Source organism: Chiloscyllium plagiosum, unplaced genomic scaffold (genome assembly GCF_037043375.1).
Source record: "Chiloscyllium plagiosum isolate Xiang-an unplaced genomic scaffold, Cpla_swu_hap1 HiC_scaffold_33, whole genome shotgun sequence".
NCBI classification, from domain to species: domain Eukaryota; kingdom Metazoa; phylum Chordata; class Chondrichthyes; order Orectolobiformes; family Hemiscylliidae; genus Chiloscyllium; species Chiloscyllium plagiosum.
Genome location: NW_028270171.1, coordinates 14,349,016 through 14,364,849, shown reverse-complemented (window position 1 = coordinate 14,364,849; position 15,834 = coordinate 14,349,016). Strand labels below are relative to the sequence as shown.

The window sequence follows — 15,834 nt, the reverse complement described above, 5'->3', positions numbered from 1 at the left end:
CAGGCCGTAGAGCACGGAGTCCCGCGTCACGGCGCTGCTCAGGACGAACCTCGACAAACACCACTGCATTCCTCTCCAGACTTCTTCTGCGTAGGCACATTCCAGAAGGAGGTGTGTGACAGTCTCGTCCCCTCCACAGCCGCTTCGAGGGCAGCGTGCGGTGCGGCTGAGAGTCCGGGTGTGCATAAAGGATCTCACAGGCAGAGCCCTTCTCACCACCAGCCAAGCCATGTCTTGGTGCTTGTTGGAAAGTTCTGGCGATGAGGCATTCTGCCAAATGGCTTTGACAGTCTGCTCAGGGAACCGCTCGATAGGATCCGCCCTCTCCTTTTCCCGAAGGGTCTCAAGGACACTACGTGCTGACCACTTCCTGATGGACTTGTGGTCAAAGGTGTTTTTCTTCATAAACTTCTCCATGAAGGACAGGTGATACGGAACGGTCCAACTACTCGGAGCGTTCCGTGGCAGCGAGGCCAGGCCCATCCTTCGCAACACCGGGGACAGGTAGAACCTCAGTACGTAGTGACACTTGGTGTTTGCGTACCGGGGATCCACGCACAGCTTGATGCAGCCACACACAAAGGTGGCCATCAGGGTGAGGGTGGCATTGGGTGTATTTTTTTCCCCCGTTGCCCAGATCTTTGTACAGCGAGTCCCTTCGGACCCGGTCCATCTTTGACTTCCATATAAACTGGAAGATGGCCCGGGTGACTGCAGCTGCACAGGTTCTGGGAATAGGCCAGACCTGTGCCACGTATAACAGCAATGACAGTGCCTCACACCTGATGACCAGGTTTTTTCCCGCAATGGAGAGCGACCGTAGCTTCCATCTGCCCAGTTTCTGCCTCACTTTGTTGATACGCTCCTCCCAAGACTTGGCGCACGCCCCAGCCCCCCCGAGTCAAATACCCAGCACCTTCAGGTGGTCGGTCCTGACGGTGAAGGGGATCGAGGATTGGTTGGCCCAGTTCCCGAAGAGCATGGCCTCGCTCTTGCCTCGGTTTAGATTAGATTACATTAGATTTTAGATTAGATTACATTACAGTGTGGAAACAGGCCCTTCGGCCCAACAAGTCCACACCGCCCCGCCGAAGCGAAACCCACCCATACTCCTACATTTACCCCTTACCTAACACTGCAGGCAATTTAGCATGGCCAATTCACCTGACCTGCACATCTTTGGACTGTGGGAGGAAACCGGAGAACCCGGAGGAAACCCACGCAGACACGGGGAGAATGTGCAAACTCCACACAGTCAGTCGCCTGAGGCGGGAATTGAACCCGGGTCTCCGGCGCTGTGAGGCAGCAGTGCTAACCACTGTGCCTTGGCCCCCGAGGCCCGTTCGAACTGGTCACATATGCACATGAGTCTGTGCACGGACAGCGGATCCGAGCAGAAAACGGCGACGTCATCCATGTACAGGGAGGCCTTAACCTGCAGGCCCCCGCTGCCAGGAATAGTCACCCCTCTCAGGCCCGCATCCTTCCTGATGGACTCGGCAAATGGCTCTATGCAGCACACAAACAAGGCAGGAGAGAGAGGGCAGCCCTGCCTGACTCCAGGTCTGACTGGGAAGCTATCTGATTCCCACCCATTGATTGAGACTGCACTGACAATGTTGGTGTAGAGCAGTCTGATCCAGTTGCAGATTCCCTCCCCAAAGCCCATTTTGGAGACCATTCAGCCCATTACACTCTCCCATTCAGTCAGATAATGATCTACCTCAACGTCACTTTCCTGCACTGCCTTCTTTTTTGCCTCGTTACAGTCAGTCTCCAGAAATCGTTCGATTTCCCTCTTATACCAGCTCAGTGACTGTGTTTCCATGGATCCTGGAGTGAAGAATTGTAAGGATTCACCAGCCCCTAACCATATTACCATGCACTTCGAGAATGCTGTATCACTGAGCTGTCACAATGAACAAAAACAAAGAACAAAGAAAATTTACAGCCCAGGAACAGGCCCTTCGGCCCTCCAAGCCTGAGCCAATCCAAATCTATTGTCTAAACCTGTCGCCCAATTCCTAAGCATCTGTATCGCTCTGCTCCCCACCTACTTATGCATCTGTCCAGACACATCTTAAATGAATCTATCATGCCTGCCTCTACCACCTCTGCTGGCAACGCATTCCAGGCACCTACTACCCTCTGTGTAAAATATTTGCCGCGTGTACCCCCCCCCCCCAAACCTTTCACCTCTCACCTTGAAAGCGTGACCTCTCGTTATTGAATCCTTCACCCTGGGAATAAGCTTATCTCTATCTACTCTGTCTATACCCTTCATGACTTTGTAGACCTCAATCAGGTCCCCCCCTCAATCTCCTTTTCTCCAATGAAAATAAACCTAACCTACTCAACCTTTCTTCATAGCTAGCACCTTCCATACCAGGCAACGTCCTCGTAAACCTTCTCTGCACCCTCTCCAAAGCGTCCATATCCTTTTGGTAATTAGATTACTTACAGTGTGGAAATAGGCCCTTCAGCCCAACAAGTCCACACCGACCCGCCGAAGCGCAACCCACCCATACCCCTACCCCTTTAACCTAACACTACGGGCAATTTAGCATGGCCAATTCACCTGACTTGCACATCTTTGGACTGTGGGAGGAAACCGGAGCACACCCACGCAGACACGGGGAGAATGTGCAAACTCCACACAGTCAGTCGCCTGAGTCGGGAATTGAACCCGGGTCTCTGGCGCTGTGAGGCAGCAGTGCTAACCACTGTGCCACCATGCCGCCCATAATGTGGCGACCAGAACTGTACACATTATTCCAAATGCGCCAACGCTTTAACCCATATTTGTATTGCATGATTCTTGTATAGTGCGGGATCGCACAGGAAGGAAACTGACGCAATATAGAAAAAATGCTTATACTGGTTGTACTGGACCTCCATTTTGAGGCATACGGGGCCAGGCTTTGCTGGTTAAACCTCCTGGGATGTTTAAAACATTCTTGACCTAAACTCACTGATAGAGCAGTGTAACTACTACAGCCTTCTGGGAACCACAAGACAAACGTCAACTCCTGAACAGGGGTCAATCAGGGTCGAGCAGTGTAGTGTGATGTTCTTTAGCTTTCTCAGTCAATAGAGCAGGCTTTCAGCTTGTACCTGGAGACAAACCAAAACTTGTGGACCATTGATGTTGAGAATTAAAAGTGGCATGGTGGTTCAGTAGTTAGCACTGCTGCCTCACAGCAGCAGGAACTGGAGTTCAATTCCAGCCTTGCTCAACAGCCTGTGTGGAGTTTGCACATTCTCCCCCTGTGTCTGTGTGGGTTTCCTCCCACCATCCAAAGATGTGTGGGTCAGATCATGCTAAATGGAAAATAGTGTTAGGTGCATTAGTCAGAGATACCTATAGGTTAGGGAAATGGGTCAGTGTGGACACGTTGGGCTGAAGGGCCTGTTTCCACAGTTTAGGGAATCTAATTAAATCATTTTTAGGTGATGACAACGTGACTAAATTTGAACATCCAATGGAGGTTAAATTAAGGAAGTTATTTTATGGGATTTTGGAAGACTGGTCAACACTTGCTTGCCTTCCTCAATGAAAGAAGGCCCATGACTGAAGACACTAAGTATGGCCAGTTAGCCAGAATAGGCTTTATAGGCCAAAGCTTTTCCTATTTAGAGTGAGAGAATCCCTGCAGAAAGAGGCCATTCAGCCCATTGAGACTTCACTGTACCTCCAAAGAGGATTCCACCCAGACCCAACACCCTACCCTGTTTCGGTAACCTTGAATTCCCCATGGCTAACCCACCTAGCCTACATATCCTTAGACACTATGGACAATATAGACTGGCCCATCCACCTAATCCATATATGTTTGGACAGTGGGAGGAAACTGGAGCACCCAGAGGAAACCCACGCAGACATGGGGAGAATGTGCAAACGCTACACCCGAGGGTAGAATTGAGCCCGGGTCCCTGACACTGTGAGGCAGCAGTGCTAATCACTGAGCTACCGTACCACACTGCCATACTTTCTTCTGCCACTGGACTACTCACTGTAACAACACTGGGAAGATTCATTAGGATAGACAATTAAAAAAGATATCCTTACTTTTGTCTTCTTTTTTATCCTCAACTGAGGAGATTCTAATCTCCTGGTTATGTCTTTCTTACTTTCTCCTTCCCCCCACACTACCGCCTAACTGCGGCAGTGCTTGTGTTTTCCCCAGCACCCATGTTGTGTGTGTGCAGGTGAGAGACACAGTGAAAGACACAAGGTGTACAAATCTTTATTCAATTTCCACCACCAGGGTGGCTAGTGACAAGCAGTGTCCTTCACATCAAAGGGCAATGCTGTGTGATCAAACAGTGAAGGGGAGGGCAGAGATTAAATCAAAATAGAGTTGGAGAGGGAAATAATACACTCCACTCCCTGCGGCGCCCACCTCTCCCTGAACAGCTAAAGGGAGTTGGTAGACACTGCATGCTCCTTCTCCAGAGATACCCGGGTTTGGACATAAGGATGTCCTTATATTTTTTTTTACAAGGATGCAGATTTAATTGTAGCATTTTCAAGGGCAATTTACAGAACCAGTAAAATAATGAATCAATTTTTGCCTGTACATTCCAACTATTCATTAGGGAGAAATTATAGTCACTTGCAGGTATTCAATTGTCATGCTTTTGTTTTAAAGATAGGATGTCCTTATATAATGTTGTCATCATTACCAATTAATTAATTTAGTTGGCTGGTCAGCTGACAGAGAAATGTCGACAGTGTCGGTTCAATTCCCACACCAACTGAGGTCATCATGAGGGTCTCTCCTTCCCTGGGATGTGCTGACATTCAGGTTAAACTTAATACCAGTCGCCTCCGTGACAAACAGCCTTATGGCCTGCTAGGATTTTTACTCTAGCATCAAAAACCACTGTCCTTCTCAAAAACACCTAAATGAGAAAAGATAATCAATTATAATCTCAAAGCTGTTCAAATGAAAGAATGGTTTGGATTGGTGTAGTATCTTTCACAATCCCAGGATGCCCACAGGTGCTTTACATCCGACCAGGTACTGTTGAGATGTGGCCACAGTTGAAAAGAAGGAAACACGATGGACAATTTGTACACAGCAAGATCCCACAAATAGCCACGTCATAATGAGAGGATAGTGGGGTATTTTTATGGAAATCTATCAGGACAACTCACAGAATCACTAAACTTTCTACAGCTCTCAGGAGGAGGCCATTCAGCCTCAGTGTCTATGCTGGCTGTCGAAATGAGTAGTTCCCATAGTGCCACTGCCCCTACATTCTCTTTGCGCATTCTCCCTTTTCAGATTCCCTCAAATGAATCTGGTTCCACCACACTTTCAGGTATTCCAGACCCTAACCATTCCCTGTGTGAAAATGTTCCTCCTTGTCTCACCATTGTTTCTTTTGTCAGTTACCTTGAACCTATTCCTTCTGACTCTTGATCCACCTGCCAGTCTACACTGTCCTGACACCTCATTCACTTTGAATGCCTCTATAGAACCTCTGTCCAACCTAATTTTCCCCAACATTCCAGCTTCTCCAATTTGTAACTAAACTTCCTTTGGCCTGGAAACTATTCTTGTAAATCCATGCATGACAGATGTTATTGAATAAAATCTATAATTTTAAATTTGGAGTTCAGGAACACAAGGATCTAAGTGTATATGTTCACATTATTCCCCCCAGGGAGCAGTGGCTCAATGGTGTTGTCACTGGGCTAGTAATGCAGAGACCTAGGCTAAAGCTCTAGCGACAAACCTCACTGTTGCATTGGGGTGGTATTTAAGCTATTTTGAAAGGAATTGAGAAACCTACACAGAATTCCTTTCAAAATAGTTTAGATGCCACCCAATACCTTAGTGAGATTTGAACCCACATCCCAAGAGCAACCCACTACTAGCCCAATGATATTACCATTGTGTCACTGATTCCCTGGGAAAAAAAATTCTCTGCTTCCTACCACCAAACCAAATTTGTATCCAATTTGCCAGCTCACTCTGGATTCCATGTGATCTAACTTTCCAGAGCAGCCTACCATGGGGAACTTACCAAAGGCTTTACTGAAATCCATATAGACAACATCTACCACCCTGCCCTCATCAACAGCTGAGGATCCTGGGATTGTATTCATTGGAGTTTAGAAGATTAATGGGAGATCTAATAGAAACTTACAAGATAATACATGGCTTGGAAAGGGTGGACGCTAGGAAATTGTTTCCGTTAGGCGAGGAAACTAGGACCCGTGGACACAGCCTTAGAATTAGAGGTGGTAAATTCAGAACAGAAATGCGGAGACATTTCTTCAGCCAGAGAGTGGTGGGCCTGTGGAATTCATTGCCATAGAGTGCAGTGGAGGCTGGGGCGCTAAATGCCTTCAAGGCAGAAATTGATAAATTCTTGATGTCACAAGGAATTAAGGGCTACGGGGAGAATGCAGGTAAGTGGAGTTGAAATGCCCATCAGCCATGATTGAATGGCGGAGTGGACTCGATGGGCCGAATGGCCTTACTTCCGCTCCTATGTCTTCTGGTCTTATGGTCTTAACCTTCCTGGTCACTTCATCAGAGAACTCTAGCAAATTTGTGAGACATGATCACCCACTCACAAAGCCATACTGACTACTCCTAACCAAACTCTATCTTTCCAAATGTATGTATACCTTTTCCCTCAGAATCTTCTCAAATAACTTAGATCCTTCCATTCCTGCACTGCCATTTAAAATTCTAGCCTTTATTCAGTAACATCTTTCCATCCTTTTCCTACATCATAGATACAAGCAAAAATAAAATACAAATCAGGAACAGGATTGAGCTACTCATCATCCACCTCTCCCCAACCTTTTTTGTCTTTCATAAAGATTATGATTAATCTGGCATTAGCCTCAGCTCTGCACTCATATACATGCTCCGTTGACTCCCAAGTTAGTCAAGAGGCTATTGGAGAGTGGATGGTTGAGGACAATGAGTGGTCTTGGCCAAGAGGGTGGTAGATTTAAAACAGAGATAAAGGGTTGTGAAGCTGTGCAATTCACTACGTGATGGATGCTGGGACACTGAGTAAATTTGAGGACATGGACAAATTTTGAAATTGGTCATGGTGAAATAACTCCACCAAGGCCAGCAATCTGTCACTGAGTCACCCTTTATTTACCACGTATATTGTACATGACGCTGACACAGCCAGCACAGAGCCGGCTGCCCGGGGTGAACAAAACTCCCATGATGCTCCTGTTTATCTGTCAGCCACCGCTCCCTGATTGGAACAGATTAACAGCCCCAATCAGGGACCTCACACTCTATGAGGGCCACCTGGCTGACCTCGCTACCGTTATGACACATGGGTTGAAGGGTTATGGGGAGTGAGGCCGACATGAGATCAGCTGTGATCATAATAAGTAGCAGAGCAGGCTGGAGGGGCTGAATGGCCTACTCCTGCTCCTAGTTCTTATGTTCTGTCTACCTGAAAAATATTCAGCTTCCACCGTTCTCTGGGGAAGAAAGTTCCAGAGACTCAATGAACCTCTGAGAGAAAGACATTTCCCTCATCTCTGTTGAGTCCTAAACTTGTTCCTTTCACATCCTCCCGAGATGGTAGTTGGGAATTTATTGCAAAGACTGAAAGATAGATGTTCGTTTTTATGGGACGTTTAATGGGGTCAGATGGAAAATATTAATTTGCCAGTGTTATGTAATAAAGTATAGTGGGTGGTGGGAATATGCTGTTGTGCATAATGCTCTTTACAGGATAGCAGATTTGAAAAGGTCAGTAGGATTTACTTCAGAGTAGAATATGACTCAAGTTAAACACAAGGCTGCTGTAAATTATAAGATGCCAACAGTAATCTCCATGTACTGTCATCGTCTGATGGAATTAGACAGATATTGCTTCCATGTTACACACCGCAGGCAGTAACTCTAGATGATTTATGTAAAATGTACTCAGACAGAGATCAAGCTAACAAGGAGTATATTCACACTGGAGAAGATTTACTTCACTGATTCCTGGGATGAAGGGGGCTTGTCTGTCAAGGATAGGTCGAGCAGGTTGGAGTCGAGAAAGCGAGGTGATCTGTTGATCTGATTAATTGTTGTGATTAATTGTTGTCACGTATACCTGGGTACAGTGAAAGGTTTTGCTTTGTGTGGAGTCCAGGCAACATACAGCACATTGGGTAATAGAACAGAGCAAGGAAGACAATGCAGAGAAGGTGCTCAAACATTAAATTTAAAATTTGAGAGCTCCATTCAGAAGTCTAAGAACAGCGGGGAAGAAGATGTTCTTGAACCTGATGGTACGTCATAGAATCATAGAGTCCTACAGCACAGAGACAGTCTCTTCGGTCCAAACTGGTCCATGCTGTCCAAAATGTCCGTCCACGCTAACACCGTTTCCCTGCACTTATTCGTCCAATCCTTTCCTATCGGTGTTTAACTTTTCCCAAATGCCTTTTAAATGCTGTTCATGTACCTGCCTCAACCACTTCCACTGGCAGCTTATTCCATATGCGTACCACCCTCTGTGTAAAAAATGTTGCCCCTCAGGTTCCCTTTTATTCTTTCCCCTCTGACCTTAAACTGATACCCTCTAGTCCTCGATACCCTAACTCTGGGGAAAAGACTGAGTGCATTCACCCTATCCATGCCTCTCATGATCTTATACACTTCTATAAGATTCCCCCCCTCAGTCTCCTACACTCTAGCTTGTCTCATCTCTCCAACTCAGATCCTTGAGTCCTGGCAACATCCTTGTAAATTTCTTCTGCACTCTTTCCAGTTGAATAACATCCTTCCTATAGCTGAACACAATACTCCAAGTGTGGCCTCAACATGTCCTGTATAACTGCAATACAACTTCCCAACTTCTAAAATCACTGCCCTGACTGATGAAGGCCAGTGTGCCAAAAGCCTCCTTCACTGCCCCATCTACCTGTGACTCCATTTACAGAGAACTGTGCACCTGAACTGCAAGATCCCTCTGTTCCACTCACTCCTTAAGGCTCTACTATTCACCATCAAACTCCTATCTTGATTTGACTTTCTAAAATGCAAGATCTCACACTTATCTATATTAAACTCCACCTGCCATTTCTTGGCCTACTTCCCCAGCTGATCAAGGTCCTGCTGCAGTTTCTGATAACCTTCCTCGTTGTCCACGATACCATCTATTTTCGTGTCATCAGCAAAATTACTGATCATGCCTTGTACATTCTCGTCCAAATCATTGATATAGATAACAACCAGCAATGTGCCCAGCACCAACCACCGAGGCACTCCACTCGTCACAGGCCTCCGGTCCAACAAGCATCCTTCCACTATTACCCTCTGCTTCCTACCATCCAATTTGCCAGCTCGCTCTGGATTCCATGCGATTGAACCTTCCAGATCAGCCCACCATGTGGAACTTATCAAAGGCTTTACTGAAATCCATATAGGCAACATCTACCGCCCTGCCTTCATCAATCTTCCTGGTCACTTCATCAAAGAACTCTAACAAATTTGTGAGGCACGATCACCCACTCACAAGCCATGCTGACTACTCCTAATCAAACCCTGTCTTTCCAAATGCATGTATATCTTATCTCTCAGAATCTTCTCAAGTTAATTACCCACCACAAATTTCAGGTTTACTCTAAAATTCCCAGGCTTTCCTTTGCAGCCCTTCTTGAATAATGGCCCAACATTCACTACCCTCCGGTCTTTTGGGTCCTCACCCCATGGCTAACGCTGATGCAAAAATAGCAGCCAGGGCCCCCTCAATTTTTTTCTCTAGCCTCTTGCAGTGTTCTTGGATATACCTGGTCAGGACCAGGAGATTTATCCACCTTCATATGTTCTAACGTATCCAACACTTCCTCTCCTGTGAAATGGACTGTCCCCAAGTTATCACCACTAACGTCCCAAGTTCTGAAGTCTTCATGTTTTTCCCCATGATAAATACAGAGGAGAAATATTCATTGAGAACCTCACCCATCTCCTCACACATACATGGCCACTTTGGTCCTTGGGGGGTTCTATTCTCTCTTTAGTTATCGTTTTACCTTATTCTACTTAAAGTACCTCTTTGGATTCAACCTAATCTTCTCAGCCAAGGTTATCTTGTGAGTTTAGGGTTTGAGTGAAACATATAAGATTCCGAGAGGGCTTAACAAAGAGGATGCTAGCCCTCTGTGGGGTAAGAATGCAGAACAGCAGGGTTTTTTTTAGTATTAGAATACCTACAGTGTGGAAACAGGCCCTACAAGTCCATACTGACCCTCCAAAGAGTAACCCACCCTGACCCATTCCCCTACCCTATATTTACCCTTGACTAATAACCTACACTATGGGCAATTTATCCAACAGCTGGTTTGAAGCACGCCCACTTGCACGGGCAAAATACTGGTAGAGAAGACAGCATGGCAAACTGAACTGGCAGTCAGCACTGTTTGAACAGAAAGTGTTGGAAGTGTTATGCCCGACTGGAGATGTGATCACTCCAGCCCCCCCCTTGCCACCAATGCCTGAAATCACTTAAACCATACTGCGGGGCACCTGTCCTTTTTGAATAAGACTTTAAAATGGACTTGGTGGCTCAACCCCAGTGGGTGTTTCCCCCAACTCCGAAGCCTCCTGGCAAGGTTTGTTCAGGATCTGACGGCTGGTTACCAATTTCCCTCTCAGTGAGGTGAGCTCCTCCCCTCTCCCTCCCCCTGCCCCTCCCCCGCCCCATCCCAGTAGCTTTCAGCCCCATTCAAAGAGAATGAGTGTGAGAAACGTAGGAACAGATGGCGGCTATTCAGCCCCTTCCATTAGATCACGGCAGATCTCCATCAGTCGGCCATGGAGACCTGGTCCTGCCACCTCTACCAGTCTGGGTGAGGGTTATTTGAGCTCATTTTCGGCTGTCAATCCTACTTTGTCTGCGGCCTATTTGAGTGATGAGTACTTGAGAATACACTACCATGGGGTAACTTCAGAAAAAGCACTTAGGCAGCAGGAGGGGGTTTTTTTCAGAGTGAACAGAACCTCTGACCGTCCTGTTTATTTTTTATTTAACCCCCACACTACCCCCTAACTGCGGTAGTGCTTATTTTTTTCCCCCAGCACCCATGTTGTGTGTGTGCAGGTGCGAGACACAGTGAAAGACAAGCAAGAAGGTTTATTGTGTGATAGCAACCATACATTTGTTCAGGAATAATGACTAGGATCTTATGGAAGAGGGCCATTCAGCCCATTGAATCCACACCGATCCTCTGAAGAGTGTCTTACCCAGATCCACGCCTCTACGCTATTCCTGTAATCCTGCCTTTCCCAAGGCTAACCCACCTAACATCCCGGGACACTGTGGGGCAATCTAGCATGGCCAATCCACCCAACCCACATGTCTTTGGACTGTGGGAGGAAACTGGAGGAAACCCATGCAGACACAGGGGAGAACGTGCAAACTCCTCACAGGCGGTCGCCCGAGGCTGGAATTGAACCCGGGTCCCTGGCGCTGTGGGGCAGCAGTGCTAACCACTGAGCCACCGTGCTGCACAAAATGGGCACAGAAAGGCTTGAACCCGCAATCATCCTCTAGCATCCCGATGAACACCCAAGTCAGATTCTTCATCCATTCGGCCAAACGGTTTGCTCTGGCTCGAGCATCTTACGCCACTGGATTCTGACGTTGTCATGTTTTGTTTTTAACGGTCACTTTCCAACCCAATCCCTCTATGCCTCCCTGCACCTGTTCCACCCTCTCCCCATCCTTCTCCCCATCCCCCTCCTCCCAGTCCAAAGTGCCTGGGATATAGTCCGCTGTAAAATGGAGCTTTGACAATCTTCTATTTCTTTCCAGGGGACAAAGGTGAAAAGGGTGAACGGGGGCCCCATGGGAAACATGGCAAGGAAGGCCCGATAGGAATCCAAGGCCCAATGGGGCATAAAGGAGAGCGGGGGCTGGCAGGAATCCCTGGTGACTCCTACAAGCAACACTACTCGGCCTTCTCTGTAGGCCGCAAGAAAGGATTGCACAGCAGTGACTACTACCAAACCTTGCTCTTTGACACGACCTTTGTGAACCTCTACGGCCACTTCAACATGTTCAAAGGCAAGTTCTACTGCTACGTCCCCGGAATTTACTACTTCAATCTCAACATCCACACGTGGAACTTTAAGGAGACCTACCTTCACATCATGAAGAACGACCAGGACATGGTCATCTGCTACGCGCAGCCCAGTGACCGTAGCATCATGCAGAGCCAGAGCATCATGCTGGAGCTGCAGGAGAACGATGAGGTTTGGGTGCGCCTTTACAAGCGGGAGCGGGAAAACGCCGTCTACAGTGACGATGTCGACATTTACGTCACCTTCAATGGCTATTTGATAAAACCCAACCTGGACTGAGACACCCCTTCATTTCTTCCTTTCTCTTTCTCTTTCGCGCTCTCTGTCTGTGGGGAAATATTGCCCATCAAAGAGAAGACCGTTAAGTTATAAATGGGACCATCTCCTCAGCTAGGAGGAGAAAGTGAGGACTGCAGATGCTGGAGATCAGAGCTGAAAATGTGTTGCTGGAAAAGCGCAGCAGGTCAGGCAGCATCCAAGGAACAGGAGAATCGACGTTTCGGGCATAAGCCCTTCTTCAGGAATCTTATGCCCGAAACGTCGATTCTCCTGCTCCTTGGATGCTGCCTGACCTGCTGCACTTTTCCAGCAACACATTTTCATCTCCTCAGCTACCCAATTTAAAAAGTCTTCATTTACCTACCTGGAATCACCCGTGTTCTTTCTCCTTAGCGAAAAAGCCACATTGGTGTCACAACAAATGTATACTTCTTTAAAGCAATGTCAAAAGACCAAATTGGATTCATAAATTTAGGTCCTATATCTTTCCTCTCTATGATAGACCCAGTGCAAAAATTCTACTGCATTAACATTTCACGTCTCCCATGGCAACGCAGACTGTGGATCTAAGTTTTCATGTGAAACAAGGTTAGGTCCAAGGAGTGGGTGTGCAGACACAAACTAGGCCCCATTTCTCAAAATCAGAAATTCTCCCACAGTTTCCTTTCAATAAGTAGTGGCCTGAGTCTGTGTAGCGCCTTTCATGACCTCAGGAATTTCCAAAGTGCTTTGTGGTGAATGGAGTGACTTTGTAGGCGTCTGTTGTAATGTAGGGACGCAGCAGCACAGCAGGATCCCACAATGCCATAGAGGGCCTGTGGTGGCGACGAGAGCGACATGGCACAGATACTAGAGATTTGAATTTAAAAAATAGAGAGTACTTTAGAAAACGCAGCAGGGCTGGCAGTTTCTGTAAAGAGAGAAACACTTAACATTTCATGTCCAGTATGACCCTTCTTCAGAGTCCAATTTGACCATTCTGAGGAACTTCCTTCGTGAGTTGGTTAAGAGACAAATCCGCTTGGATACTCTTCCCGCTCAGTGAAATGGTGCGATGATATCTTTCACATTCTCCTGACAGATATAATACCATGTCCGAAAAAAATCGTCTTTGACAGTGCAGCACTCCCTCAGGTTTGACCAAATCTCAATTCATGTACTCTCACACCGGCTGAGTTACCATGAAGGACTCTTATTCTCAAACAAAAACCGAAACGACTGTGGATGCTGGAAATCGGAAACAAAACCAGAAGTTGTTGGAGAAACTCAGCAGGTCTTGGCAGCATCTGTGGAGAGAGAAGCAGAGTTAACATTTGTAAACCAGTGACCCTTCATCACCGTGAACTCTGCTTTCTCTCTGCACAGGTGCTGCCGGACCTGTTGAGTTTCTCCAGCAATTTCTGTCTTTGTTGCCCCTTCTTAACCTTGCCTCGTGTTCCTCAGGTTAAACCATCACCAGTCGTCACTCTCTAATGAGACTCTCTCTATGGCCCAGTCAGATCATGGTGACTTTACCTGTATATTCAAAATGGATGGTACTGAAGGGAAGATACATGTTGATGATAGTGTTGTTTATCAGCATGTTGAGATGCGTGAGGTGTCTCCAACTCTCCGTGTGGTATTGTACATTTTCCACATCTCAGAGCAGTGCAAGTTTCTAAAGTGAGCAACAGATTTATTCACTCAGGTTTTAAAATACCTTTGTGATCACAAGCGATCTGCACCCATGCTTACCCCACTGTCTGTTCATTTTGCTCTGAGTTCCCGCACAGACTTAACTAATCGAGCTCAGAGAGCGTGGATGATCTACCAGACTCATGCAATCAAACATCGAACAATCGAGCGCTGCAGTTTGGACTTTAATAGGGTGCTATCACAAACATGTCAACTGATTGCTTTCCTTCAACCTCTGAGCTCCATGCTGGCTATTTTCTTTTTGTAGAGGTTGCGCCAACTGAAATGGCACTATATTATCAGTCAAAGTCAGCAATGGGCAGACACATGGAGTGCCAAACCCCCTGTGATGACTTTGTCTCTGCCCAAGAGAAAGATCCAATACATCTTTCATTGAATCATACAATCCCTCCAGTGTGGAATCAGGCCATCCCTCTGAACAGCATTCCACCCAGACCCATCCCCTACTCCTATAACCCTGCATTTCCCGTGGCTAATTTATCTAGCCTGCACATCCCTGGACACTATGGGGCAATTTAGCAATGGCCTATCCACCCTAACCTGCACAGCTTTGGAAACCAGAGCCACGGGAAGAAACCCAAGTGGTCACAGGGAGAATGTGCCAACTCTACACAGTTGACATTAGGTGGGCCAAACCCAGATCCCTGGCATTGTGAGACAGCAGTGCTAACCACTGAGCCAACATGCCACCCTTTCCAACCTACATGTTACAAGTTGGCTAAGCCTGGCCTGCACCCAGTAATCTACAAGCATCCACCCACCTAGAAGCACCTCAACAATGATGGTCAACCTCCAGATGACCTAGGGATTTACAATAGACCAACTGGAAAGTTTTTCAAAGCAGGAAATTAGTGTCCTGTATATACTTTTAATTCCTTTTCTTCTGAAATAGCATGCCAATTAATGGCGCCCACCACCACTTGCTGTGTTCTGACCTGTGTTTAAACACAATGGGCACATGGAATGGGATTTCTCCGGCCATGTGGCATAATTTGGTCTACTCTATGTCTCCCTCTGCTGTCTGCAGAGTGGGTGAGCTTTCAGAGCTTGTAGAAGTGGGTGATTGGAGGTTACGGTGGGGGGGGTGGGGTGGTGGCAATGCAGGGTTGGTGGTGCCAAAGTAGGTAAAGGACCACAGGAGTCATTAGGTTGTTGTGGAATGGGAGGACCTTTCTTTCAATCAGGTGGAAACCGCCTGTCAAAGGGTGGGGGGGTCGCTGGTGGGTGATAAGGGTGTTGAAAGACATCCTCCACGTGGGTCAACTATAATGACAAATAAATCTTCATTCTTTTCCTTTGCTCTCCCTCACCTGCTCCTCACCTCAGGGAGTGGCAGGTCCTGGAGTCGAACTCGATGGGATTTTACCATTACTTGGGGCTGTCTTTGATGGTCCTGCTGGGATGTTTTGCTTAAGGAATTGTTCCAGGAACTCTGAGCTGGTTTGTGACGTGCAAGGCTGTGGGGTGGCATTGTCATTTCGGTGAGATGTTAAGCTGAGGTCTGATCTTCCCGTTCAGGTGGATCCCATCGTGCTGTTAAAACTGAAGAGGTCGCCCTCATGCCTTGGCCAATATTTATCCCTCAATGCTATCACTAGAACATGTTCAGCCAATCACAGCTTTTCCTGGGAGCTTGCTGTGTGCAAATTCTTTAATGATGGCTACACTTTGAAATGGCTTCACTGACTCTAAAGTGCTTCGGTGGTGTACATCTCCGGGTGCTATACAATTGCAGGTTTTTTTGCAGCAGGCCAGCAGCTGTCCCCGGTTCTCAGGCTCAAGGGAC

General features: G+C 47.0%; 1 protein-coding gene across 2 annotated transcripts in view; it reads left to right on the top strand.

Moving 5' to 3' along the window:
* The window catches only part of LOC122541975 (complement C1q tumor necrosis factor-related protein 1-like), a 51,464-nt gene extending 38,930 nt beyond the window's left edge, over positions 1-12,534 (top strand). For both annotated transcript variants that reach the window (XM_087978102.1, XM_087978104.1), the window contains exon 3: positions 11,806-12,534. In XM_087978102.1, coding sequence (XP_087834228.1) covers positions 11,806-12,353 — 548 coding nt within the window. In that variant the 3' untranslated portion in view covers positions 12,354-12,534. The remainder of the gene's footprint in view (positions 1-11,805) is intronic.
* Positions 12,535-15,834: the final 3,300 nt, after the last annotated feature.